Source organism: Poecilia mexicana, unplaced genomic scaffold, assembly GCF_051168715.1.
Source record: "Poecilia mexicana isolate PSO_F unplaced genomic scaffold, ASM5116871v1 scaffold_9, whole genome shotgun sequence".
In the NCBI taxonomy this organism is placed as follows: Eukaryota; Metazoa; Chordata; class Actinopteri; order Cyprinodontiformes; family Poeciliidae; genus Poecilia; species Poecilia mexicana.
In genome coordinates this window covers 26,573,677-26,600,524 of record NW_028263378.1, presented here as the reverse complement: position 1 = coordinate 26,600,524, position 26,848 = coordinate 26,573,677, and the positions used below count along the sequence as shown (strand labels likewise).

Genomic DNA, 26,848 nt, shown 5'->3' with positions numbered 1-26,848 from the left:
AAAAAAAAAAAAAAGAAATGTTGAGGTTGTCAGTGGCCTGGTGGGTGGTCTGTTTATTATAGAATATGATGACTCTGGGAGGCCTGGCTGGATGCAACCCAGCAGCAGAGGTTATGGATGAGTGTGTAGGAGGAAATAAATTAATGTTGTACATAAATTGATGTCCACTCTTAAGTGTTTGAAGTTGGCAACAGAGGAGAGGTAAGAAACTCTGGCCTTAAAAGTTAGTAGGCAGCAGAGTTGGGCAGTAACTAGTACAGTTATTCTGTTACATTTCCTGGTAGGCTTAAAAAAAACAACCTATTGTATGTTCTAGCAACATGTCGCCTGAAATGTGCATAAATCCATGGTTAGTTTATTAAAATGTATTCAAATGTATGCTTCTGCTGGAGCTAATGATAGCATGTTTGCTCTCTGTTTTGATACGACTTGTTGATAATATGCCTGGTAGCACTTTTTAAAGCACTTACAATCAATCAGATGGAGACAAAGCTTCCATAAAAAGTCAACCATCAGCATAAATTTAGTGTTTTTGCTTTAAACATGAACAAAATGTAGTAGTTGGTGTTTCACCAGCTCTCTGTTCAGCTTCAGAAAAGAAGCTGCAGCTGTATTGAGTAAGTTTTTCAAAAATAAACTTTCAGGTCCATTTTTACACTGGTATACTTTTTACTTTTACTCGAGAACTTTTACTACTTCTCTAATGCTGCTAACCAATGTGAGTGACTTCACTGAATGAAGAACAAGCTTGTTTAATCAAGCATTCACATCACACACACACCTGCTGTTTTTGCTAAAATTTCATGCGTTTTATATTGAAATAATATATAAATTTGAACAAAAAAAATGTTTCTATTGTCTGATTTGTTATTTTGTAATTATGGTTTTTAAATGAACGATTTTCATGTATGACTTTAAAACAAAATTTTCAAAAAAACATAATTTTAAAATGAATTATTGCAGAGTATCTGATCAAAAGGCTACTTGAGTTTCCTTTTTTTTAATTTTTTTTACCAAATACCTTTTTTTGCTTTTATTTGAGTAATTTTTTGTTTGGCTACGTTTTCCTTTTACTTGAGTAAAATATGTTAAATTAGTGCTGCTTTTACTTGAATGAAATCTTTGGGTACTCTACAACCTCAGGAGAGCAGATGGAGGATGAAGAACATGAAAAACTTACTGTAAGGCTTATTTTTGCATCCTAACATCTCTGTTTTTCACCACAACCGATGGTGTAAATGATGTAACCTGGACGAAGAGGAAGAGGAGGAATTAACATGTCGATCCGAGGCAGGGAGCGTCCCGGATAAACGACTAGATCAGAGCTACAAAAGAAGCACAGACAGAATGAGATGATGGTTCTCGAAGACTCTCTCAGAGACAGACAATTTCTGCTGAGAGGCTGCTCAGCAAATGAGACCAAATGGAATTAGCCAACCCGGGTGTTCTGTGCCACGGCGATGGCGATTCTGCGGCGCTTCTGCAATTTTATACACAGACGGACATCAAATGTAATATTGGCACATCGGAGATAACTCAGAAGACACCGGAGAAGCCGGGTCAAGACAGACAAGTGGACATAATGAAGATAGGATGACTCTGAAAGAATGTCATCCTATCGCCATTACTGACAGGAGATAAATCCCACTCCGGTTATCCGACTCCGAAGTAACAGAGAATGATAGTTTTGATTTCAAACGGGCAGAGATTGAAACGTTTAATGGATTCTTGCTCTACAAGAGGCATGAAGAAGATTTCCAAAGCCGTAGTTGGAATAACACCTTTAACAAAATCGACTGTTGATAGGTTGTGTTTTACTACGTTGGTGTAAAACAGAAAATATCCAAAACAGACACGGAGCAGTGTGCAGATATTTACGTCATCCTGCTGAACATTCACATGACAGCAAACTGCTGGAAAATAGTAAATCGTCTTTATACGTAAAAGACAAATGGTAATATAGAACTAAATGCATCACGGTACCATTAGAAATGTAACTTATGTCTGACTCAGTACAACCTTTAAAAAAAAACTCACCTTTGGAGCATGTCTTTGCTTTGATATGACTTGATAATTTGCCTGTTCTAAAGTGATTCCAATCAATAAGACGGAGACAAAGTTTGCATAAAAAGTCAATATTGAACAAAGCTTTAGTGCTTTGCTTTAAACATGACAACATGCTCTCTGTTCAGCTACAGAAAGGACGCTCCAGAAGAGACCAACCAAAATCATGTGAAAGGTCCAAGACAGTACCAATTTTATTATAAAGTATTCAAATTTATATGTTAACGGTTACGTCAAACTGTATGGAGGAAAAATTCCAACTCTAAGAAAATAACTGAGGTACACACCTCTATGAATAAGCTACTCTGTCACGAATGCATTGTTATATTAACGTTCACTTCAGAACCCTTTCAGTCATGGACTTGTTTCCTTTTTCAGTCCTTGTCAACCTGTCCTTCAACATGACAGACTAAAAGCTGGAATCATAGGTCGAGTAAGAAATGAGTGGGAAGGTTAAGTCTTTTCTCGTGTTCTGGTCTTGGGGCAAACTGAGTAGTCTTGGCATATATTGTACATACGCATCATTTTGGAGATAAGATCACAGATATCGAGTCATGTTTCGAGAACTGGCGGAAACCTAACAAACTCCAGAGAACTGACGTCTGATACGTGCCGGATTCGCATCGCTGCGAGTTTTGTCAAGTGTCGCGCCGATATTTGGAAGCTTCTCCACACGCAGCCACCCGAACTGACTTTACTGTAGCAAAACACGAGACTGTTATTCAAATACAGCGTAACTGATTGCACCCCTGAGCCGCACCTGGAAGCCAAATTCTAATGAAGTTAATCTGTGAAATCCTGACAATGTGGGTGTTCAGGTGGCTGCTAATCTGATATGAAAGGAGTCTTTTCTTTTTCACTGGATAGATGGGGAAGAGCTGGCACCTGCTCCAGCAAAAGGTTGCAGAAAATTATCGCTGTCAAGCTATCTTCAGTGCAAGCAATTACAAATGACAGTGTTTGTCTTCCTCCTTATGAAACCCAATTTCTTTCATAGCTTTTTTTTTTTTAACCTGAATTTGATGATGGCTTGCCAAATTATCTTTTGCTCGTCCTCGTCCGCTCAGTAATTTGATATGGTTGTTTCACAGTTCTCATCACCTCGATTAGTGGAAGGTGCGTTTGGGAGGAATAAAAAGGTCATCGCTGCTTTGGTTGTTATCTAGATTTTTATTCCGGTCAGGGGTTTGGTGTGAAGGTTCTTCCGTCTTTTTCATGTTAAAATTTGACACTTTAGCAGACTTTAATTTATAGACCTGGAGGTTATTTTCTTAGGACGAACAGCAGAAAGATTTCTACATGGATGAATGAAAGAATGGATGGATGGAAACAAGGTTTACAAAGTGAGATCTTGAATTTAAAGTTGATTTTCCATGTGTGTTTTTTCTGTATTTTCTGAGCATGTATTATACTGTATAAAATACATTTTTAAAAGATCCCATCAACAAAAACACTACTGTCCTTCTGCAGGACAGTAGTGTGCCATATAAAGTTGCTTTATGTGGCACATTAAACTAATGCAATTAAATTTGTAAAGTAAACTTAAAAGTATTAATGGACGTCAATTTTTTTTTACAAATAAGATCTGAAAAGTGTGGCTTGCTTCTCCACTCAGTCTCCCACATTGCCGAACAACCTTTAGCTAACCTTTGGCTGCAACTTCAAAGACTAAAATAGTTTTATAAAACAACTCAACCTTGTTGAGTTTTCATCTGTCACTTTAATTTATTCAGGTCTTGCCACAGTTTTCCATTTAGATTTAGGTGTTGGCTCTGATTGGGCCATTCCATCACATGAATAATGGTTGATTTAAACTGTTCTAGTGCAGGTCTGGGTTTTATGTTTCGGGTCGTCGTCTAAAAGGTGTTCTTAAATTGTCTACTCTGCCGAAGAAAATGTGTGATGCTGCTTCCACCATGTTTGACATGTGGCAGACTGTGTTTCCTACCACACACTGAAAGCAGATGAAAATAAACAGCATTTGGTTTCAGCTGACCAGACCACCTTCCTTCTGGGTCCCCAGCACGGCTTGTGGCAAACTGAAAGCAGGACTTCCTGTGGCTGTTTTCAGAAAATGACTTTTTTCTAGGCTTCCAGTTTGTGGCGACAGACTGAAAAGTGTTCTTTGAAATGTTCAAAGTTTGAACTGTTGTTTCTGAACCCAAACCTCCTTCAAGCATCTCCACAGCTGTCTCTCCCTGACATGTTATGCTGTGTTCCTTGGTTCTCATGGTTCTGTTTATTCGCTGACGTTCTTTAGACTTCTGACACCTTGACAGAACAGCAGAGTTTATATTTGGACTAAACTGCACACAGAGCGACTGGATCTACAAATCAGGTCACTTGAGAAGACAGTTTGTTTTGCTTTATTTAGAGGCATCAGAGTAAATGGGGCTGAACGCAAATGTATGTTAAACTTTTTAGTTCTTTATTGCAAAAGTTGACCTCCGCTTCACCATTGTGCACTTCTGTTTTGTTTCTATCACATAAAGTCCCAATAAAATACACTGAAGTTTGGAACTGTAATGTGACAAAATGTGGAAAAAGTCCAAGTTATATGGCAAGAGTGGAGAGTGTAGCGATAAAGACATAAGTTGGCTAAAAATTTGGCCTTGAAGTGACCCTCATCAACATTTATTCAAACTCTAAATATAGAAAAAAATGTTTGGACTGTTTATCAGAAACACACAGGGGTAAAAAAAAAAACCCCTGAGATTCATAGAAACTTCTTGAACGCAGCTTGTTTTTCAACTGCAGAATCAAACTTTAATAGCACTAAATTTGACACTGTTAAGATGTGTGTCAGAAGGTAACTGAGCAGAAGAGAAAACAAAGCCTTGTACCAGAAACATTCTGAGTTTCCTATCCAGTTTTACCCTCCACGCTGCTGCCGAGCAGCGGCATGGAAACTGACAGGCTATTGTTGCATTTTTTTTGTTGTTTTTTTTTTGACGCGTCAAGTAGCGAGCATCTTCCGCTCCTTCTCGCCTCAGTAACGAGATAAAAGGCTATTGACTTGCCAGGCAACAGTTAATGCAAATTGCGTTTGCTATCAATGTATTATTTATAAGGAGAGTTGCAGACGTTTCCACAGAACTGAAAGCTATGCTTACAGAAGATTAGGCATGCTATCTTATTCATTTACCAGAGGGTAATTGCTAAACTGTGGAGGAATTAGGATGCGTGAGATTCCCCAAAGGTGTTTCATCTTGTAAACAGGTGGTTGCTATCAGCCAACCGCTTTTAAGTCGGCAACAAACACATTCACAAAGGTGAAACTGATATGGCACTGGTAGGGAATTATCAAATGGTTAACTTTAAGAAAAAAATAAATAAAAACTTTCCCTGTAGGAGAAAACTTTTTCTTTTTACAAACACAACTCTGAAATGTGGAGCTGAAATAATAAACGCTTAACCTTGAGATAAGAAAGCTCTGTTAGGTGTTGGCTGTTCACTGACAGACACATTTGTCGGTACCTCTGGTAAATACGTGCAAAAAGCCTTAAGTTAAATTGAATTAAATTTTATTTGCAGTGCTACAACCTCATACAGAAAAATACTGAGAAAAATCTACCTTTACCTTGAGAGGATTTAGTTAGTCGAGAAAAATGTTGAGAAATAGTTTTGCAGTTGTTGTTAAGTCCAGCACACTAAACACAGTGACAGGGATCTTTGAGGGTGTGGCATTTTCTCCATGGTTACTTAGATTGACGTCTTCCTGAGCTTACTTATAAAGTATGTGAATGTTAATCTTCTTACCTTGGAAAAATTGTTTGCGACAAATCCACTGACAGTCCTTACGATTGACAGCTGCTGTCCACAGCTTATCAAAAGGTTTACAATAAAATCAAAAGTTTGGTTTGCATCCTTTACTGTTTAGCCAGCCGCGCAGCAACCTACCACCATTTCACTGGAGTTCACGTGTCCAAATGTTGTTAAAGAACTCACCCTGGCGGAGTGGGCTGCTCTTTGAAGAGCGTGATGTCATATGTTAGTGGTCAACACCGAGAGATTTCAGAGAAACGGGTTGTCTAAAAGTAACATCATTGTAGCGTCGACCGACGCTCCTTACGGCCCGCCCAAGTTCCCACATATGTTCCTGCCCTTATTCAAGCCCATATAGTGAGGAACAATCTACCAATGGAGACACACCCACCTTGGCTAGAACCAAACCAAACATTAACCAGATAGAGTGAAACTTGACAATGGAGAGGGGGGCTTTAGTCTAATCTGGCAAAGCACTATGGAGATTTACATTTGTGATTGCTGGCATGACGATAGAGCCCAGTGGTTGTCACGGAGACTTAGAAATCCCCAAAGACCAACTCTTTGCTGTGCTTCTCCGACAGTGAACTTTGTATATCATTTAAACTCCTTTAAATCCTGTTCACCGTGCATGGCGGCAAGGTAAGTATGGGTTTTAAAGCGGCCATGTTTTAAAAGAAATTATTGGGGCTGCCGATAATTGTGTCACCAGGGACTTTCACACATTTTCACAAATGTAAAATGTGTTTGCGTCTGCAATGGCATGCCTCATAGAGGTGCAAAGTTTTACTGATATTACCCAGGCTGCTGTGATAGATGCTGTACGATTTAAAATTTTTAAAATTTACTCCAAAAAATACAGTGTTTTTACACAAAACCTAAAATAAATTTCATTCTGTGACTCGTTTTGCTGGCTTTTTTTTCATCTCTGCGAGATGAAAAATAATCAACAAAGGCTGTGGTTCTCTGCAGCTCTCTTTTTTTTTTCACCCAACAACACCTTCTGACTACCACCTCTCTCTCTCTCTCTCTCTAGACGGGAGCTTTAATTTTGTTATTCACAACTCCCAGTCACTTCATGTGGCGTGTGAATAAACACAGGAAAAGCAGCCTTACCTTGTCGTCAATGTCACTTTCGCTGTCACACTGTAACAGAAAACAGACAAACATGGGGAAATGTTAGGAATTATTCATTCGGCTCCCCCACGTAGCATGATCATTGCAGATGTTATTTTTGTGTGCCACCTTTTATTCACTGTCAGCTCTCAGAGCAAACAGCACAGGATGAAGACGGAAAGGAGAGTGTGTTAGTCAAAGAGAGAGGGTTTTTTTTTTTCTCTCTCTCGAAGTTTCAAAAGGAGCGCACAGACACACAGAAAGCCATTCTGGTGTTTTTGTTACAAATTCAATGCTGGAAGTTTGCAAAAGATGTGAAAACGAATACTGCGACACACGGTTCTATTATAAAGAGCCCTGTTCGGTAATTCTGCATTCAGCTGCAGCTTGTCATTTAGCCCTTTTAGTGTGTTTTAAAATTGGACGATAGCATCTCAAGGACACAGATTCTTTGAATTCTCACTGCGCCTATTAAGTGTGGTATTTCAAATTTGCTTTGTGACGAGCCCTCCTTTAATTTCTATGTCAGACTTTTAGAAGGGTAAACCAAGTGAATAACAAGAAAGCCTGTTTTCTGATATGTGCGTTGACTAGCGTGGCAGAGGGCCAAATCACTTGCTATTCACTGGAGAAGTGAAGTGGTTTGTCTTCGACGCTGAATTTTTCTTTTTTTTATAAGTCATTTCGCCTCTAAAGCGTGTGACGATTAGGCTCAGAGGTGTAGTGAGGACAAAAGGAAATCTAAGGCCTTGCCGTTGAGAAACAGATAATAGGAGACAATGTTTTTTATTTCAGGTATGCTCACAGACAGGAATGTCTGTTTTCAGCAAATAAATACGTAAAAATAAAACTTACACAAATCCTGTAAATTACTCTGAGGAAGTTAAGGTGAAGTTAATGATCATAAAGGTAAAAGTTGAAATCTGAATCCATTTATTCCATTTTTATCAATAGCTGCATTTCTATTACATATATGCCCAATAATTTTTCTTGTATTTTCTAAGATGTTCCGCTTATTTTGAGAAAAAAAACGTAATTTTGCCATTGTGGTGTTTCCATTAAAAAGGACATGCAAATGTGAATAAGCTTAGAAATCATAGAAGTGATGGATGCAGACACTTAAATGAGATATACTGACATGTCAGCCACAGCATCAGTGTTCATCATCAACTATCAGAGGAGACATCTGCATTTTATTGAGGCGTTGGAGCGACAAGCCCCCGGTACTTGGGAGCAGGTACGGCTATGTAGCATTTTGAGGAACTTATATTTCAAGATTGTACAGAACAGCCAAGGATTCAATGCTTTCGAATGACAAATTACTTCTGATGAAGTGGAGTTACCATTTCGGCTTTTTATCTTGAACTACAGCTAGGTAGCTCGATGCGGGTCACCCCAGTAAAAACCAACCCCTTGTTCTACGCTTTGCTTCATACAGAGGGTCCGGACTCTCGGCTGTACAGAACGATTACTTCTTGGAGGCGTGGATCCTTTTGAAATATAACATTTTACCCAATTGCTAGTGTTTGGCCGTGGCGCTATGAAGCTTACCGGAAACAACCATCCTCCACTGCAAAGAGAGAAATGCCAATCTGTTAATGATGATTTGGAGGCGTGGCCAACACGGACTGAACAGCTTCGATCACTTCCTCTGCCGCCATTGCCAAAACTACAGGGAGACTACATCTCTAAAACAGAAAATCAACGCCATCGCTCACAACTTCCCCTTCTGTTCGCTATTCGGTGAATTTATTTTTATAATTCCAGTTTGCTCAACTTTACGGCCAATGGAAATGCAGCTACTCGTTTGCAGCTTTCACTAGTGAACCCTTTCCCCCCTGAAACGGTAGGTGGTGAAGCCGTGAAAACGGGACGGGTGGAACCGTGGGACGGGTGGAACCATGGGACCGTCCCACTGGACCCCACAGCGGGACGCACAAGGGGCAGAGCAATTGAAGCTTAGAGCCACAATGAGCGAGCGGAGTGGTCCCCAGCGCATATCTGCCTTCAATCTGTCAATTAAGGCCCTGCCCCAACATCCTTAAGTGGAGCCTTTTCATTTTGTTTGACTCCCTGTCAGGGCTGGGCACAATGAGGAGGGACCTGGGTCAATGGAGGCACAGCAGCCTTTTGTTGTGAGCGCGGTGGGTCCAAATGTATAATTAAGTAACGAGAGTAATCAGAGCAAGGACTCGGTGACCGGGATCTCTCAGGAGACGATAATGGAAGCATGTATGTGTGGGGAACCGTGCGAGCATGATTCCTCCTACTGTTCTGAGACAGCAGGCGTCCATGCTGCGACAGCTTCAATGGGAAACAAGAACAATGCCACTCAGACTGGTAGGAGGGTTAATGCTAGGGCTTACATTACTAACTGAAGCATAAACACTCAGAGAAGGTCCAGGTTCTGTTTTCCACACGCAAACAAGTATTATTCTTGCTAATGTGATTTGCTGTTTTTGTTAACATACTGGCACTGCATCTACAGAAGGAAAGATACCAGATAAATTATTACTAGTCAGCTACAATCAGGCATTTATATATGCAGTGGCTTGTAAAAGTAGCCACATTTCTTGAGCCTCGTCACTTTTGCATCATGTTTTGCTAAGCCTTTGTTTCCATTTTACAAATACGCACTTCTATGTTTAGTTTTCTAACAGAATACATTCAAGTTTTGACAAAATGTGACAAGTTTGACTAAGGTGACAAAATATGAAAAATTTAAGGGGTGTGAATGCCTATTTCTTTTTTTAAAACAAGTTTATGCTGCTGACCTGTTGACATTCTTTTACCTTAAATTCTAATTTATCTTGACACCAATCTTGATTTGTAGATCTTGCAGGCTTAAGAATGATCTTTATATCTTTAGTTTTGCTTTTTTTTAAATCAGACTTTCTAAAGAAAATGCATCAGTGCAGACCTGTGCCAAACTACATATATGTATTCTGTGGATGTAATAAATATTGCATAATTTTATCAAATCTTATCATTCGGTTTAATATTAAGATGATATTGCCCTTGAACACACTTCAGCAGAACTCAAGCAAACTTAAATTTATATTTTCACAGATCAAACTTCTTTTTTTCAGTTTAGTTTTTAGTGAAAATATCTTAATTCAGAGAAAATTCAAAAGATCAGAGGATTAATCTGCACATCCACTCCAAAGCCAGTACCAATGCTGTGCCCAAACAAAACAAAAGCAGTAAAAATGACCCAATTTCAACTACTTCATTATAAAACCCTAGAAGAAATTATAAGTCAATTAAGCTCCAGTTCCTGCTGTCTGGATGTCCTACCCACACATTTCTTTAAGAAAGTCCTGCCTGTCGTTGCTAATGATCTGCTCCATATAGTAAACACATCGTTGTCTTCAGGTGTTTTCCCCCAGACTTTGAAAACAGCAGTTATCAAACCACTGATAAAAAAGAACAATCTAGACAAATCACTACTGCAGAATTACAGGCCGATCTCCAACCTCCCATTCATCAGCAAAGTTATTGAAAAAGCAGTTTTTAAACAATTAAATAACTTCTTAACAATAATGAATCGCTTTGACTCCTTCCAGTCTGGTTTTCGTGCTCACCACAGCACGGAGACGGCCCTTGTAAAAGTGTTCAATGACATCCATATAAATACAGACTGTGGGAGAACCACAGTGCTGGTTCTGTTGGACCTCAGTGCAGCTTTCGACACTGTTGACCATGACATTTTACTGAATCGACTGGAGAGTTGGGTCGGACTCTCTGGTCCAGTGCTCAACTGGTTTGAATCTTACATAAAGAACAGGAATTTCTTTGTTTCAATCGGAAACTTCTCATCAGAGAGGTCAAAGGTCACATGTGGGGTACCCCAAGGCTCAATCCTAGGACCCCTTCTTTTCAATATTTATATGCTCCCGCTGGCTCAGGTTATAGCAGGAAATAAGATTAGCTACCATAACTATGCGGATGATACACAGCTCTACATCACGATGTCACCAGGTGACTCTGAACCCATCCAATCACTGAACAGATGCTTAGATCAGATAAATGTGTGGATGGGCCAAAACTTTCTCCAGCTGAACAGAAACAAAACTGAAGTTATTATCTTTGGACCTAAAGAGGAGCGAACTAGAGTCAATGCTCAGCTTCAGTTATTACAACTGAAAACCAGGGATCAGGCCCGAAACCTGGGAGTAGTGATGGACTCTGACCTGAACCTTCAGAGCCACATAAAGACAGTCACAAAGTCGGCCTTCTATCACCTGAAGAACATCTCCAGGATTAGAGGACTAATGTCTCAGCAGGATCTAGAGAAACTCATCCATGCGTTTATCTTTAGCCGTATTGATTACTGCAACAGCATCTTCACAGGTCTGACTAATAAATCAATCAAACAGCTGCAGCTGATCCAGAACGCTGCTGCTCGCGTTCTCACTAGAACCAGGAAGATAGAGCACATAACACCAGTTTTAAAGTCCCTACACTGGCTCCCTGTAGCTCAAAGAATAGACTTTAAAATACTGTTGTTAGTTTATAAATCACTGAACGGTTTAGCACCACAATACATTAAAGATCTGTTATTGCTGTACCAACCATCTAGACCCCTCAGATCTTCTGGTTCTGGTCTGCTCTGCATCCCCAGAACCAGAACCAAACGAGGAGAAGCAGCATTCAGTTTCTATGCACCACGGATTTGGAACAAACTTTCAGAAAACTGTAAAACAGCTGAAACACTGGGTGCCTTTAAATCTCAACTTAAAACCCACCTGTTTACAGTTGCTTATGGCAATTGATGCCTTCTATGTATTTGCGAGTGACTGGGAGTCATTGCGCGTATATAAAACCCTGTAAATTCTAGACTAACAGGTAACCAATTAATGCACAAAATCCGCGTAGGACAGCGAAAGTCCTAGCGCAAAATTTTCGCGAAACAGGCGGACGGAGCCTGGTGCTGCAAGGCTGGAGGCCTTGTCCTGTTAGGCTGTGATTTTATCTTTTCTTTTTATCTTTTTATTACTTTCTTTTTCTTTCTCATTGTTTAAAATTATGTAAAGCACTTTGAAATGCCTTGCTGCTGAAATGTGCTATACAAATAAAATTTGATTGATTGATTGATTGATTGATTAATACAAAACTACTTAGAAGTAACTTTTTAACCAGATATAAGAGTTTTAGGTCAATAATTCATTAATAGTGATGAAAAAGTTCTAGTTCCATTGGCAGATTTCTTCACTTATAACAGAAAATATGTTTTGTTGTGAGAAAATCAGAATATAGTACTTTTTCCATCAATATTAAGATATTATTGACTGAAAACAAGCTCATATATGTTGCAAAAATGTTTCTTGTAACTTAGTTTTGTCTTATTATGTGTACTAAGAAATTTGCACTAAAATCTGGACCAGAAATACTTGGTAAGATTTTGTGTTTTTACAGTGGACAGCAATATTGTTGTTTGTTGGGCTCTGACTTTACTGTATACAGTGACAGATGTGTTGTAAAAAGACGATACCATATAACAATGATTTTTTTAAATACTTTTTGCTGTCATTTTCATTGGTACTGAAATAAAGATCAGTTCCCAAGGATGCACACATTTGTAAAATAATGGACAAAAACATTTAGTACTACTTATATTCTCATGTTCTCTTTTCTGAAAATTCAGAAACATTTCTACTAATTTTGTCTTATGCCATCAGACTGTAATAGAAAAACACCTTTGTGGTTGCTGTTGTAAGATAGTTAAGTCCAAATTTAAATCGCCTATTTGTCTCAACGTGCTACAGGATTTTAGATAATAGGCATATTTTTCTATTTTGATCTGTAAGTGCAGACCAAAAACAAAGCAAATAATAAAAAAAGAGAGAGAGAGAGAGAATGGATGAAATCTTGTATCCTCAGGAAATCGGTTGCAACGTATTCTTGGCATGCAGCTAAAAGGATGACTTCCATCTCACAGCGGCTGTGGGCTCCACTCTATTACAAAAGGACGAGCATAAACCGTAGGTGATGGAGGTGAACAACTGGCTCTGTCTATTCCCCAGGTGTGTGCTTCTCCTCGTTGCTGCAGCGGTAGCCATGACACTAGAGATGAGGCCTCGTCAGGCTGGAGCAGGCGAGGAGGAAAAATAATATCAAAAGAGCACAGCGTGGTGCTTATCCTTTTACAAGAAGCATGCACTGAGCAGAGCGTAAAGGGGAATACTAGCTCAGACGGGGACGGAGACACAGCAGAACGCAGCGGGAGGGGGAGAGGCAGGTGGAACGGGGGGAGCTAAACACTAAGCACAGGCAGGGGGTTAGGGGGGATGCTACAGAGATGAAGGGAAGTGAGGATGGATGTAATGTTCCAGCAATTTTGTCGGTACTGTGTGTGATTGCCCTGTTGGGCTATTTCACTTAGGCAAGCTGAAGGAAGGAATACAATAAAAGCGGAAAATTGTGACCGTAGACGCAAAACGAGACTGTCATTTAACATCCGGGGCGTCTTTAAGTGTCATCTCCAGGACAGTAGTTTTAACAAAGGCTTCATGAAAAAAAGGCAACTTATGAACTTGAAATGAAAATGCAAAGACGTCCAAGTGGCCGTTGTTTTGTGCTGTTCACCAAACTGTCTGACAGAAACCAAGACGCTTGTGGGTTGCATCTTAAAAACATTAAAAAAAAAGTCATCACCAGCATCATCTTATTATTCTTATCAGAGTCTTTCGCAATATTTTGCACACACTGCGATGACAATAGATTTGCGATATATCGTGCAGCCTTAGCGCATCTATAAGTAAACTTGCACTGCGGTGCCTTACGATCGCCCTGCATGGCATTTAGTACAACGTTATTAGGTTTGAAAGAGTCACCTTCACTCCTCCAAACTGTTTTGTCATTATGCTCAACCAGCTCTGTCACTGGTTGAGTTTCCATTACAAATGTGCACAAATCTTTCTTTGGTTTTCTACTAATGTCGACAATACACTATTATGGAATTGCAGCGTTTCCACTGAATGAGAAATGCTATTAAAATCCCACGTGACTAAGCTTGTTCACATGATAAATCATTAAGATTCATGGTGGGGAGACTTACAAGAGATATACATTTCAGTCACAGCACTAACAATCATCATCAGACGAGGCGTCAGCATCTTGTTCAGGTGTTGGAACGCCACTTGTATCTTCTCATGTTAATCTGGTTTCACAGATTAATGTGTGTGTAAATGTCAATTTATGTGTAATTTTTTGTGGATTGGAGAGATTAAATTTAATCTTTATAAATGAAGCAAAAGCCCAAAATGAAAGTGTTTTTCATGCCGATGATGAGTTTGTTCAAACCTCTGTCCAGCAATGTTCCTACACTATGACAGGCCTTGCTAAGCAAATCATTTTCCCTTTCATCCACCCAGTTTACCACTTCCTCTGCATGCCCTCCTCTCCTCACAACATGCACCGACATTTACACAGCTCTCAACACATCACACACACCCTATTTATTCCAGCCAGCGGCCCCGGCGCGAGCAGGGCCGCGACCTGGGCCGTCCCCGATGACGACCCCGTGGCTCACCCCTGAAACACGGCAGAGTCGAGGAAGCCGAGGAGAAAACGCAACCCGAAATCAGACGGATGGATGGATGCCTGCGTTTTCAAGCTGGGGAGAAACAATAAACCCACTCCATCCCCGAGCGCATTAAAATGACAGAGCAAATTAATCACACGGTCCCATTCGTCACTGTCAGAGCAGACGATGCCATGGTCAGCCGTGGTTCTGCCTCAGAGACACAGAGCAGGAGTGGAGTGGGTTGGGGGGGGGGGGACCAAAGAGGAACTTGCCTGGTTAAGTAAATACTGGCAGGGCGTCAACAACTGTCATCCTGAATACTGATCGCAACCCTGTACTTGCTGCGGGAAATGCAAAAAGAAAATAAAAAGAGAGAGAAAGAGAGAGCGAGGGAGAGAGGAAAAAATGCAATGCAAGAGCTTCCAGAGCTCCTGGCATTTATTTGTCACTTTCTGTTTGTTCCAATAGAAGTTATAGACAAAAGGAAACAACACAGAGGAGGAGATCATACGCAAACGATTGTTTAAGTGGCAATTTGTGATGAATTCCTTAAGGTGTAGTAAGTGACATGGGAAGAAGAGGAGGTAAAAAAAGAAGAAGCTAAGGTTACTAATGGATTAATTCAAAAAACATTGAAGATGTTGGGATGTTTGTTTTACTTCTGACAGCTGCCAGTTCAGTCCACTATTCAAGTGAATAACAACGCAAAACACAAACACAAATGGCTTCAAATACAGAAGATGTTTCTACTGAGATACCATCGATGGTAAAAAAAAAGAAGAGTTTTGACAAACCCCAACCTCCTGGAGTGAGAGCCCACCGAGGGGGTAATGGTCCGTTTAGATAGTTGAGGACCAAAGAAGTGTCAGATACGGGTTGAACAACAACAATTTTCTCCTGCAATTTCCCTCCTGCGGATGCTGGGATGAGGTGTGGGGCGTGGGGGTGTGTGGGACCTGTGGCTGTCGGGATGGGGGCGTGGATACAGAACCTCAAATCCATCCGTGGATGTGCTGTCAAGTGTGTGGAGTGTCGGCGACACATCGGGAAGTTTCATTTATCTTGTGCAAAGAAGCGAACTTTGCCTTTTCCACTGACAGAGCCTGAAAAACGACTGGACAAGATGCGATGTTAAAACCGCAAATTTGAATGGATTCTATGGGAATTTTATTTTTATTATGATATACCATCACAGGAAGAAAACGTATGATTTTCAAAAATGTCATGCCAATAAGTATTTTGTGCGGCATGCTTTTGTATTCAGCCAACCTGATTTAATACTTTGTTGAACCACAGCTTTTTGAGGTGGAGTCGTATTTATTAAATTACAGTATGTGTTCTGATGAGGATTGTTTGCACGATTAAAAGTACTTTTTGAAAATAAAATTTTAAAAGCAAGTATTAAACATACTTTTCATTAAAACTGCATTTCAGCTTTTTGGGGGGCATTTGGAGGATTGTTAATGTAAAAAAAAATCATAATTAATAGGAAAAAAAGACTTTTAAACATCTATCTTGGTGTAATTAATTTGCATAACGTCTTTCACTTAGTGATAAAGTTTATGAAATAATTGAACTTTTCAATAATATTTCAATTTATTGAATAGATTTCTATGTCCTGATTGGCTTTGCATATTTACAGTGAACTTTTTGGACATACTTCTTTTAAAAAAAATAGCACAAACTCCCTCAGAAGCATCTGCATAAAAAATGTAATTCTCACAACTGCATTTTGGTCTGAACTTTAACTGGGCCATTCTAACATGAGTGTGCTTAAATTTCAGCTCAAGTGAACAGCCATGTCTTCATGGAACAGCTTTACTTACAGAGTGATTAAAGTACATACAGGTATTAACATCATAGAATAGAAATGAGCACCAATATGTTTTCTGATTTTTACTTATTAAAAATTCTGAAGCATTTCTTTTGTGTTGGTCTATTGCATAAAATCGCATGGCTATAACAGGGTGACAGTAAAATAAGTTTGTTGGGTGAGAATACTTTTTTAAGTTGCTTTCTTAGGTTGTGCTGGAATATTTGATCAGATTCAGACTTAAATGGGGCAAAAATGACAAAACATGTTCAAGTATTGTGGTTTAGCTGCCGACGTGGCGCTACCTGAAGTGCATTTTAGTCAAATTAAAAATGACAACATCTGTCCAGTGAATTCTCTTGACCCCTCTGGCTGCATGTGAGAGAAGCACCCAGCACAGCGATCTGGTCACAGGATCAAATATATACAGCCATTTGACACTTGACCTCCCCGACGGGGCTGAATGGGAAGTCAGCTGATTACTCAGGGTCAACCTGGGAGTCCTGGATTAGGAAAGTATTGATCGCAGAGAAGATGCAGGGTCCACAGGGAATGAGCTTGGAAGAAAAAGCTCTGCCGGGCAGAAATGATATCGACCGGGAAGCCTAGACAGGCTCTAACGCAAAACCATATTTGAGCTCGGGACCTTGGACTTGGCTGTGCAAACAGAGACGGCTTCAGCAAAAAAAAAAAAAAAAGAAGCCTCTTTTTACGGTGCGGGTGTTGGGAGGGGAGGGGGCTGCCTATTGAGAGAAGACAGAGCGAATGAGAGAGTGAAGGGGGATTGAAGTAGACAAGTTCAGGGCTCTTTATATTAGACAGACACAGCAGCCGCCTCTGGTCTAGAGCTGACACACTTCAGGGAAGAGTCAGCAGAGGTCATGTAAATCAAGACAGGGCGAGGAGAGATATAGTCCTGACCTGGGGCCAAACTAAGCAGATTTTTAACATTACCCAGAGTCCATGTAAACAGCACTGAGACCTGGCACTGCTTCACTTCACTTCCATGCAAAGTATTTGGAGAAATCCTGGAGGAAGTCAGTGGGGTTAGGAGGGGGGAGAGCGGGCTGCAGAGCTGCAGGATTTGGACAGATTGATGGTGATAGCAGTGCGGACTTGAAGAGCGATTCCCCTCCTTCACTAAATCAAATGACCGGCTTGTCCTCTCCAAATCCCTCAAACCTTTGCTTTCAGCAAAACCCCGGTGGGGAGTGACAGAACTGGCGGAGCGGCTAGTGTGATGCTTGGAGTAGTTTGGTGAGGGGGGAAAAAACAGACAGTAATGGCAGATGTATGAGCAAATAGGGAGCATTTATTCAGCTCAGAGAGAAAGGACTGCCAAAAAACCTGAAGGGACGGGGAATACACAACTGTGCTATGAATACATTGGAGGAAGAAAAATGGGCTAAAGGATGAGAAAGACTGGAAGAAATAAGAAACCTTCTTTTTTTCATAAGCTCTCCTACTTCCTCTGGCCTCTGTTTGTGTGACCGTAGCTGGTTTGCTATCTCAGCTTTACTGTTTAGCGTACACACACACGCACGCACGCACGCACGCGCACACAGACTGGTATTTTTGTTACCAATTTTAGGACTTTGTATCGACATCCATTCATTTTAATAACTACATTTATACCTAACCCAGACATTTTCTGTAACCCTGATAAGTACGACTCTTTTCCTAACCAAAACCTAATTCACATCATAGCTGTTAACCCTGACCCTAAACAAGGGGGTCCACAGTACCAGGGCCGGGCTTTAGTGCCCATTAGACACATCGGCCTTCAGACCCCATTTACTCCTTAGTGTTAAGTCAAACCACTGGGCCCAAAAACAGCACTTCTCCTTCTGGCGCCTCGACTTTGGGCCCCATAAAGAGCAGCAAGTCCTCACATAGTCGTATATGTTGCCAAAATGGGCTTCATAAGGTCAGAAATGCTAAAACACACACACACGCACACACACACGCAGACTACAGAGCAACGCGCTGTGTTTTGACATGGCCCGGGGCCTGGTGCTGCTGAGCTGCAGTGGGAGACACTGGGCATTGGAAATTTAAGTCAGGGCCTAGGAGAAATTAGGTGAGGAGGCAAGGAAATAGGATGTTGACTTGAACTGGCCCCGGGGGCAGCTGAGAGTCTCCCTGTGCAGCTCCGCTGGCTGCCTGACAGTTTGATGGAGCGAGTGGAGGCTTCCCCGCGGCCCGGGCCGCCGTCTCTAACACTGATGTAGCTCAGTGAGGAACAGATTGAGCCTCCAGGCGTTGCTCTGTTCTACTCTCCTTCTTTCTCTCCCTCTCTCCGTCTCACTCCATGCTGCTGCTGCTAACTCTCTCTCCCCCACTAATCCAGTCAAGCCAACATGCAGACACAGAAATGCAGCACATACGCATACGCGGGATTTCTTCGCACCAAATCAAACATTTAACACGAACAGGAAACATCTAGCGATGCATGCAGATGAAGAAGTAAGTCTGGAACGCTCTTTCCATCTCTTCCTTCCGACAGCACCGTGATGAGCCCTACAGATGCTGTTGACTGAGCTCTGGCCGAGGCACAGGGGGAAGGAGGAGTAGAGGGAGGTTTGATGGAGGAAGAGGCAGAACGAGTAGAGTCAGGGGGGCTGGCAGGCCACAGTGATAATGAAAAGATTCTGGCGGTAGCCCACTGTGTGCTAGTCATGAGAAGCTTGTGCTGCCGGGGGGCTCTACTGCTAATTTCAGGGGGCAGCCAAGTGTTTCACGCTAGACTTGTCATCGGGCCAGAGGGGGCATTCATACAGGGTGACAGCAATTGCGAGAGCGGGTAAAGAGTTTGGGGAGGTGGGGGGTGATGCAGAGGGCGAAAGCTTTGGCTCTCCTTGCCCCTCCCCGGTTCCTCCTCTTCACTCTTTGCAATGATCAAACGCTCTTACAGACAGGGTGCAGAATTACAAATGAGAGTCCTGTGGGCAATGGCTGGAACTGGAATCAACTAATCTCTGCTTGCTCCGTAGGTGGCCATGAGGGGCGCAGCTTGTCCTCTCACCGAGACGTTCTGGATGCACGCAAATTTAAATATGCTACTTGATTTTACAGTATCTGTTTGTTTGTAAAATTGTGGCTCTTTCAGTAGGAACTGCAATTTACAGCACTTTATTTCAGCCCAATCAACATTAAACATAATACAGAGATATTTTAAAAAATAATAATGGCGTGCCGTGGTGGCCTTAGTTTTAACCGCAGGTGCCACAGGTTCAATTCCTGGCCAGATGAGTCTTTCATTGCCCACTTTCCTGTCTGACACTTGTTAAATAAAGGCCACTAGAGTCATGAGAAACATCTTCAAAAACAAATAATCAATTGAAGAAACTTCACTGCAATATGTTGAGCCCATCTGCTGAAGTCTTGCTGTCTCTCGCTCTCTTGCAGCCTTTTAAATGTCTTCTTATACCTTTAAAGATTGCTCTCACTTCATGTCACACACCTTACTGATGATGAAAGTGACTTTCAGGTGGTCTTCAGTAAGTAGAAGACCTGATTTATGATCAGGACAGATCTAGCTTATCAAACATGACTTGTATTCATTGGGGCCATCTGCGCTGCTGCAACATATTTTGCATTGAGATGGTGTTTTAGGCTTGAATGTCTTTGGTGATAAGTTAGCTAAATTTAGTGCAACTACAGTCAACTACAGTTTTTTTCTGGTGTTCCATCAGATTGCTTTTTGAAGCAAAGACCCATGGGACGTCAGATTCACAGGTGTACCAGAAACACGGACATCCAAAAGTTCCCAAGAAGAAAAGTGATTAACTGCATGAACATTTTCAAAATTTGTATAATCAATTAATCAAAATTCATGTGTTAATGTTGAAGCCCTACTTACAGGGCTTGAATCTTGCTAACATAGCATGTTAGTTGGTGTTGCAGACCCACATCTTGGCACAAAGTTATATCCCTACATGCAAAGTGCAATTTAGGTTTATAGTAGGTACATGTACTGATAAAAACTAAACATAAACGTCATAATCGTTAATCAAGGTTAATCATTGCATCCTGGATGAAGTAAAGTTACGGAGTGATAAGAACATTTGGACACATAGTACGGGTTGGAAGTTCCAGAAACTTGATGCTAACAGCTAGCACGCTCACCCTCCAACACAAAGAAATCCTTGGCTTTAGTTTTGACATCAGAATGAAAGAGCAAGAGTTTTGCAAATGTGCGAGAGGGATGGTGTCTGTACTGATAGCTTGGCGGTAGATGGAAAAGGCTGGAAGGTTCGGAAACTCTTTGTCACATAAAGGAGAATGTAAGAGAAGGGAAGACAGTCAAAGAGAGACAGAGCGATGTGGAAGGGGAGGAGAGAGGGGAAAGAGGGAGGCAGGCACATTGTACACTTCAGGCTGTGAATAATTTAAAGGAGCACTGGGGAGACGAGACGAAGATGAACACAAAACACTAGCAGCGTTTGACCCAGAGCTGTAGCTACATCAGTGCACATCAGAAAGAGAGAGAGAAAGAGAGAGAGCGAGCGTTCTCTTTTACTCTACCTCTTCCTCCCTCCTTCTATCTCTTTCCCGTCTTTTGCTCTTCATCTGCCTCCCTCTGTGTCAGAGAGGATACAGCTGTACACTGTTCTTGTTCTACCTCACAATCTATGAAGCTCAACAGAACGGCTGACAACTCTGTTTCATGAGAACCTTGTTCTCTTCCCTGCCAGGGGCATACACTGCGCCTGGCAAAAACTATGTTCACCCCTTGAACTTGTTCAGGTTTTGAGGCTCTTCAACAACAGACCTCACCGTGTTGTTTATGGGAGGGAACAATTCACGAAAAGAGAAAGACACCACTGCTATCCTTTGAAGACGTGACCGTCCAACTAAATGGAAATGTGGAGCTGCAGCGTTCCACAGCACAGGTAGATGCACAGTCACAGTCCAGAATATGGCTGACAAAAGTATCACAATATAAGCATTTTGTGTTGGTCGATAGATAATTATTGATTAGTTTTTTTTGTTTGTTTGTTTTAAATATCCGATATACTGCCAAACCGGCAACGCAACCTTTTCTCTTTTATCCAGTTTTCACTCCATGCCGTTGTTTTTTTTTAAATTTTGAAGCAGTAATGAGGCTTGGTGGCGAAACCTGAAACTGCTGCTGCACATGTTCCTCAGCAGGTTGTTGCTAGGTAACCAAAGAGCGAGTGGTTGATGCCACCAACCTTGTTTAGCTTAGCTTTCCTTTGTCTACATCTCCCAGAATCCTGTGCGATTCTGGATCATAGTTCAGTGAAACCGCTGAAAATTCTATCAGACGTATCATCTATCGATACTGATCGTGTGTCTGTCACAGTACATATTGTTATTGATTTATTTCCCAGCCTTAGTCCAGTCCTTAATTCACCTGAGTCTTTGCAAGACTTTGCAGCTGTTTTGTTCATAGATGTCCTTTGTCCAGTCTGAGCTGTTTTGCCAAGATGAATCCAACAGACCTGCAGCTGGAAATGCAGTCAAACGTGGCTCCGCAAAATAACAGACTCTTCAACATGCGTACATGTCTCTGAAAACTCTCAAAAACCATAAAACGTTTTACTTTCCCTTTAAAATTTACTACTTCATGTTGCTCCATCACATAATCTCTGACTAAAATACAATCAAGTCTGTATTTGTGACGTGATATATCCATGCAAGGCACTACAAACACTTAGAACAAGTTATCCACTTGAATAGTTTGGTTTAAATGAAATGCGTTTCAAAGGAATCTGACATTGTGAGCACCTGGACTTATTTTAGCCATCATTAGGTGTAAGATGGCAGCAGAAGCAGCAGCACTGTGAACAGGAAGCGCTGCAAATTGCAGGTAGCAGCTGTAAATAAAGAGCTGCCCTACAATTAGGCTTCGAGAGGTTAAGTCGAGCTCGCTCACGCCACCTTTATCAAGCTGTCATGAGTCACCTAACCTGCTGAAGAGTGGACCCGCGTGTGCCATGAAAGGTCTGCTGGACATCTGTGCAGGGAGTGGCAATTGGGCGGACGGAGGGCGGTCTGAGCATCTCAAGAGGGAGGGGCGATTTATTACTGCAATTAAGGAACCGTGGGAATAGCGAAACGGAAGTTGAATGTGAAATATGACGGATATTTATAAACATTAAATATCTTGCGAGTTTAAAAAAATAAAAGGAGATGGCACATAAACAGAGCCAGATTTGATCCTTCTGCCTTCCTCTCTGTCTCTCCCTCTCCCTTCTTCACTGTCTGCTGCTCAGTCTGTGTAGCTGATATTAATGGGACATCCCTTGTTTGTAAATGTGCCAAGTTGTGAGCACCACTGCGGGCTGTCTATTATAGAGGGCCTCTGGGGCAGCTATTCCATATGGTGCCACATATGGCACTCAGCAGCATCAATTAATGTTGTTATAATACTGATTTTTATGAGCCAGAGCTTAACTTCTTTCCTGTTTATTCAACCCATATATCTCCTGCTTTTGTCCCCCCGCCCCCAACCCCCTACTACCATCACTGAGTCTTTGATTCTTCAGACCGCAGAGCCTCCCTTTCATGAAACGTTCAAGAATCTGCCATCTGAGTGGAGCGAGGGAAAGCTGAGCCAAATTCTGAAGGCTTCAAGCTAGCTTTGACTTCAAAAGCTAGCTTAAAGAAAAGTGTTGCTTCTCCAAGACTTAAAATGTACAGTGAACCCCAGGATAAGATCCAGGAATAGTTGGGAACCCCTCTGAAAATGCATAGAATTGTCGATTTTAATAGTTCAAGCACAAATTACACCTTCATTTGCATTAATACGTAGAGAGGAAACTGTCGTAGCACAACTGAAGAAGCTAACATCCATGATATTCCTTGTCTATTTCTCTTAGGGCGATGACCAATGAGCGGTAAGGAAAACAAATGGAGGTATTGGATTGGCTGCTTTGCAAACACTAAACAATAGCATGTCATATCACAATATTTTAGTTATGATCTACCAAAAATCCATAAATAGAAGAATTTTCCATTTTTCCAATTTTCCATGAATAATTAGAAGTTACCTTTCATATAAAAATTGGTGAGTTGGCGAATCTGTGAATAGTTCCCCTGCAGATTAGTTTATGATGAGTTAGTACAGTAGTTGGTAATTTATTTTTGCCACTGCCAGAATTTACTTATCTTTAGGAAAACTGAGAAGAACAGAAAGTTGAGAATCTGATGAGGCGTTTACTAAAAAACTGAAACATTCTCTGGTTTTCTCACTTTGTACCTTAAATCATCACACAGTGGACTTTAGTGGCCAACTTAACAGGAACGATGCCTTTTACACGCTTAGAAAAAAAGTGCTGCAAAGTATTTACTTGATAATGTACGTTTGACAAACATTGTTAATGATGCAGAACCTGAAGAAATACTTGTCCCTCAACAACTTGGTCGTTTCATACCCAACTGGACATTCTGTACTGACCTTCGTTCTACTAACAGCCAGCTGGGGAAAGTTTTGTAGCCTCTATGACAACCTATACTTCATGAATTCACTTTTACAAAGAAAACCTAACTGATACACTATGGTGTGAGACAATATGGGAATTAAAATCACAAACAAGGGTTCAAAACAGCAAGAAGTAGGTATGAAACAGGAAAGTAGGCGAACTGACCAATCAAGATCGTCCTTATTTTGACTATTTGTGAACGTCTAACGCCAAATGCTGCCTTACCAGGAGCCAGCTCAGGTCACATTAGGTCACAGTGGGTTATATTAGGCCTGTATTAATGCACTATGCAATAAGATGGATGAAAGAACAAAATCTGAGGGGCCCTTTTTGTTCCCCCCAGTGCCTTTGGTGGTGGATCTGACAGGATGGGGGGGGGAACAAGAGCACGGCGAAAAGCCCCGCTTAAAAAGCTCCCAGAAACACCATCCTTGTCAGCGGTGCCACAATTAGAGACGAGATCACTGGCACTTCCCGGCGAGAAATATCTCACCGCCGCTCCTCAATGGAACGCTTTCGTTTGACGAACGCCCCTCAAAGCCGGGGGTTTTTAAAACGTTTCGGATGGCTAATCACTCTCAGGATGAAAGGCCCCGGCATGTTCGTTTGTGTCGGCGCGGGGGAGCTTCCCTTGCCGTTTCGCTCGCTCTGATTCTGATTGTTTTTGTTCGTTTCCTTTTTCTTTTTTTTTGTGTTGCAGCAGGCAGAGGGAGGCGAGGCAGGCGAGCTGGCAGGCAGCGCTGTTTGAAGGTGCAGTCAGACCCGAGCGCGGGCCCGATGCTTTGTAGTGATATTTCCAGCAGCACAATCTCATTACTTTTTGACGTGGGAGATGCATGCAGGGGCGGCTTGTCATTTCATGCTGTCAAAAGTTCTACAGGGGATGGGGGGGGGGACAGGGGCGGCAGCGGAACTTCAATGACCTCGCTCATCAAGAATGAATATATTAAATCGAATATCATAGACAAAGCCCAATGAGCGCAGTCATCAGAGATGTTTGTAAACCTTATGTCTGGTCCGTAGGGTATTGACGGATCCTTGTCTCCCGTCCGTAAGACTGTGACAACGTTTCATCTTCCAAACTGCTTTACTGTACGCCCAGTTGGGTGGATTAATTTAGAATAGGAAAAAAAAGACCTAATGGCAGCGTCATTCACCTTTCAAAAGGAGAGGAGAGCTCCTGCATAGTTTCACATGAGAGAAGCGCTGACAGTTCCCCCCTCAGGAAAACGCCTGGGGTTTGTCCCATGACGTTGATTTCACGCGGACTCCTTTCAATGCCGAGAGAGAAATTAGCTCTGTGTGAGAAGCTGCCTGGCACCGACTGAAGCGGCTGGTTGCCATGCAAACCCCAGCCTGTTGCTGGGGCGACTGTCCTGAAGTGCTTCCTGGGTAATTTTTGAGGTCACTGGTTTGTGCACGCCTATGTGCTGCAGATGGGCCCACCCTCATTCAGGGCCCGGCGGGAGCTCTTTCATTAGCCCAGTGAATGGCCTTATTCATCCCCTTCGCCCCAATTGGTCACGCTGAGTCTCTGCAGAGGGCCCAGGACAAACTTTTCTCCCTGATCTTCCACGCACCACCCACCTTAGTCAGGCTTTACTTTTGTTCAGGGTGGATGGGGGGGCGGGGGGGAGATGTGGTGGCTGAAGCTCCAGGGACTCACAAAACAAAAGTGATGAACTACTGGGTGTATGTAAAGTACGATTGACATTTTAGCTTTTTTGTTTTTTCCAATTAAAGTTGCATTATGTAACTTTTATAAAAAAAAATATTTGTTACATATTTGTTAAAACTGTCAGTATAGGACAGATAATCTGTGAAAGGAAATTGAGCTCACCTTCTCCAAGTAATACTTTTGCTAGCTACAGACAAACACACCTCGGTTAGAAACAACTAATCAGAATCAGGAGGAGGGGCTTAGCATCATCAATCACCCTCATGTATGTGCTGCTTACACCCTCTCCATTGCTCTCCTCTATGGTGCAGCTTCTTCCTGATAAGTTTGCCAGGATTGCTAAGGCTAGTTAGCATGGTTACTGATGATGGCAAATAAACAGTTTTCCTGTAGCCACATGTTGTTTTTCTGTCATTAGAACATTGAGCCGCTCGTACATGAGCATGATTGACAGCACTAAGACCCTCCTCCTGCCTCTGATTGGTTGTTTTTGACCATGTGCATTGGATTTCTTGAAATGGCAAATATAGTAGCTCAGGGAGATGGAGGAGATCCATCTTTTCACAGGTTTTCTATCTCATAACATGTCACAATATGGTGACAGTTTTAACAAATATGTAAATAATATATATATTTTTTTATAAAAGTTACATACTGCAGCTTTAAAGAATTAATAAAAAATAAGAAAACTGAACACAATTCACATCAAGACAGTTATAGGCTAATAAAGTAAACTCAGTATCCACTCAAAATTTGTTGATCTGACTAAGCTGTTGAGTGGGGGACCTGATCACAGGATCTATAGGATTAGTACAGGTGCACTGATACATCAGTCCATTGATAAATTGGTCACAAATTCCTTAATTTCAGGAGATGTGCAATCAGCCAATACTTAAATGGTAAACAGATTTTATCCACCAACATTTTCTACCTCTGCATATGTCTTGAAATTAGCCGATCTCCCCAATGTTGCCAACTTGGTGACTTTGACACGACATTATCTACTTTACAGACAAAAAAAATCAGTTTTGGCCAAAATCGGAATTGGCAGATCAGGCTTTTTGAATCTTGCGATCAGTCAGAAAACTGCACTTGGTGCACTCCTGCTGATTACTTGATGAAACTTGACTATTGACTGATACCTGCTATTGGTTTACAGTTGCGTTTTTCAAAGCAAATTCTTTAGCAAACTTTATTTTTGCATGCACTCCTTGTAAAACGGCATCCCAGTTTGTGTACATTATTTTGTGGAGTTAATCGGGCCGTTGCAGAGTCTCTACCCGTTTTCTTCTTTACGATGATGTTTACAGAGAAAGACGAGACGGGGGTCCATGTCTGATTGTGACGTATGGTACAGCTCTCAGGGTAGCAAGACAAAGTGCAGTTAGCTCAGTCTAAACACAATTTATTATATTTTACCTCTTTAAAAACAA

The 26,848-nt window shown here is 41.5% G+C and overlaps 1 protein-coding gene across 6 annotated transcripts in view; it reads right to left on the bottom strand.

Moving 5' to 3' along the window:
- fbrsl1 (fibrosin-like 1) overlaps positions 1-26,848 on the bottom strand; it is a 353,739-nt gene that overhangs the window by 107,784 nt on the left and 219,107 nt on the right. For all 6 annotated transcript variants that reach the window (XM_088009073.1, XM_088009069.1, XM_088009072.1 and 3 more), the window contains one exon: positions 6,946-6,975. In XM_088009073.1, the coding sequence (XP_087865199.1) occupies positions 6,946-6,975 (30 nt within the window). The remainder of the gene's footprint in view (positions 1-6,945; positions 6,976-26,848) is intronic.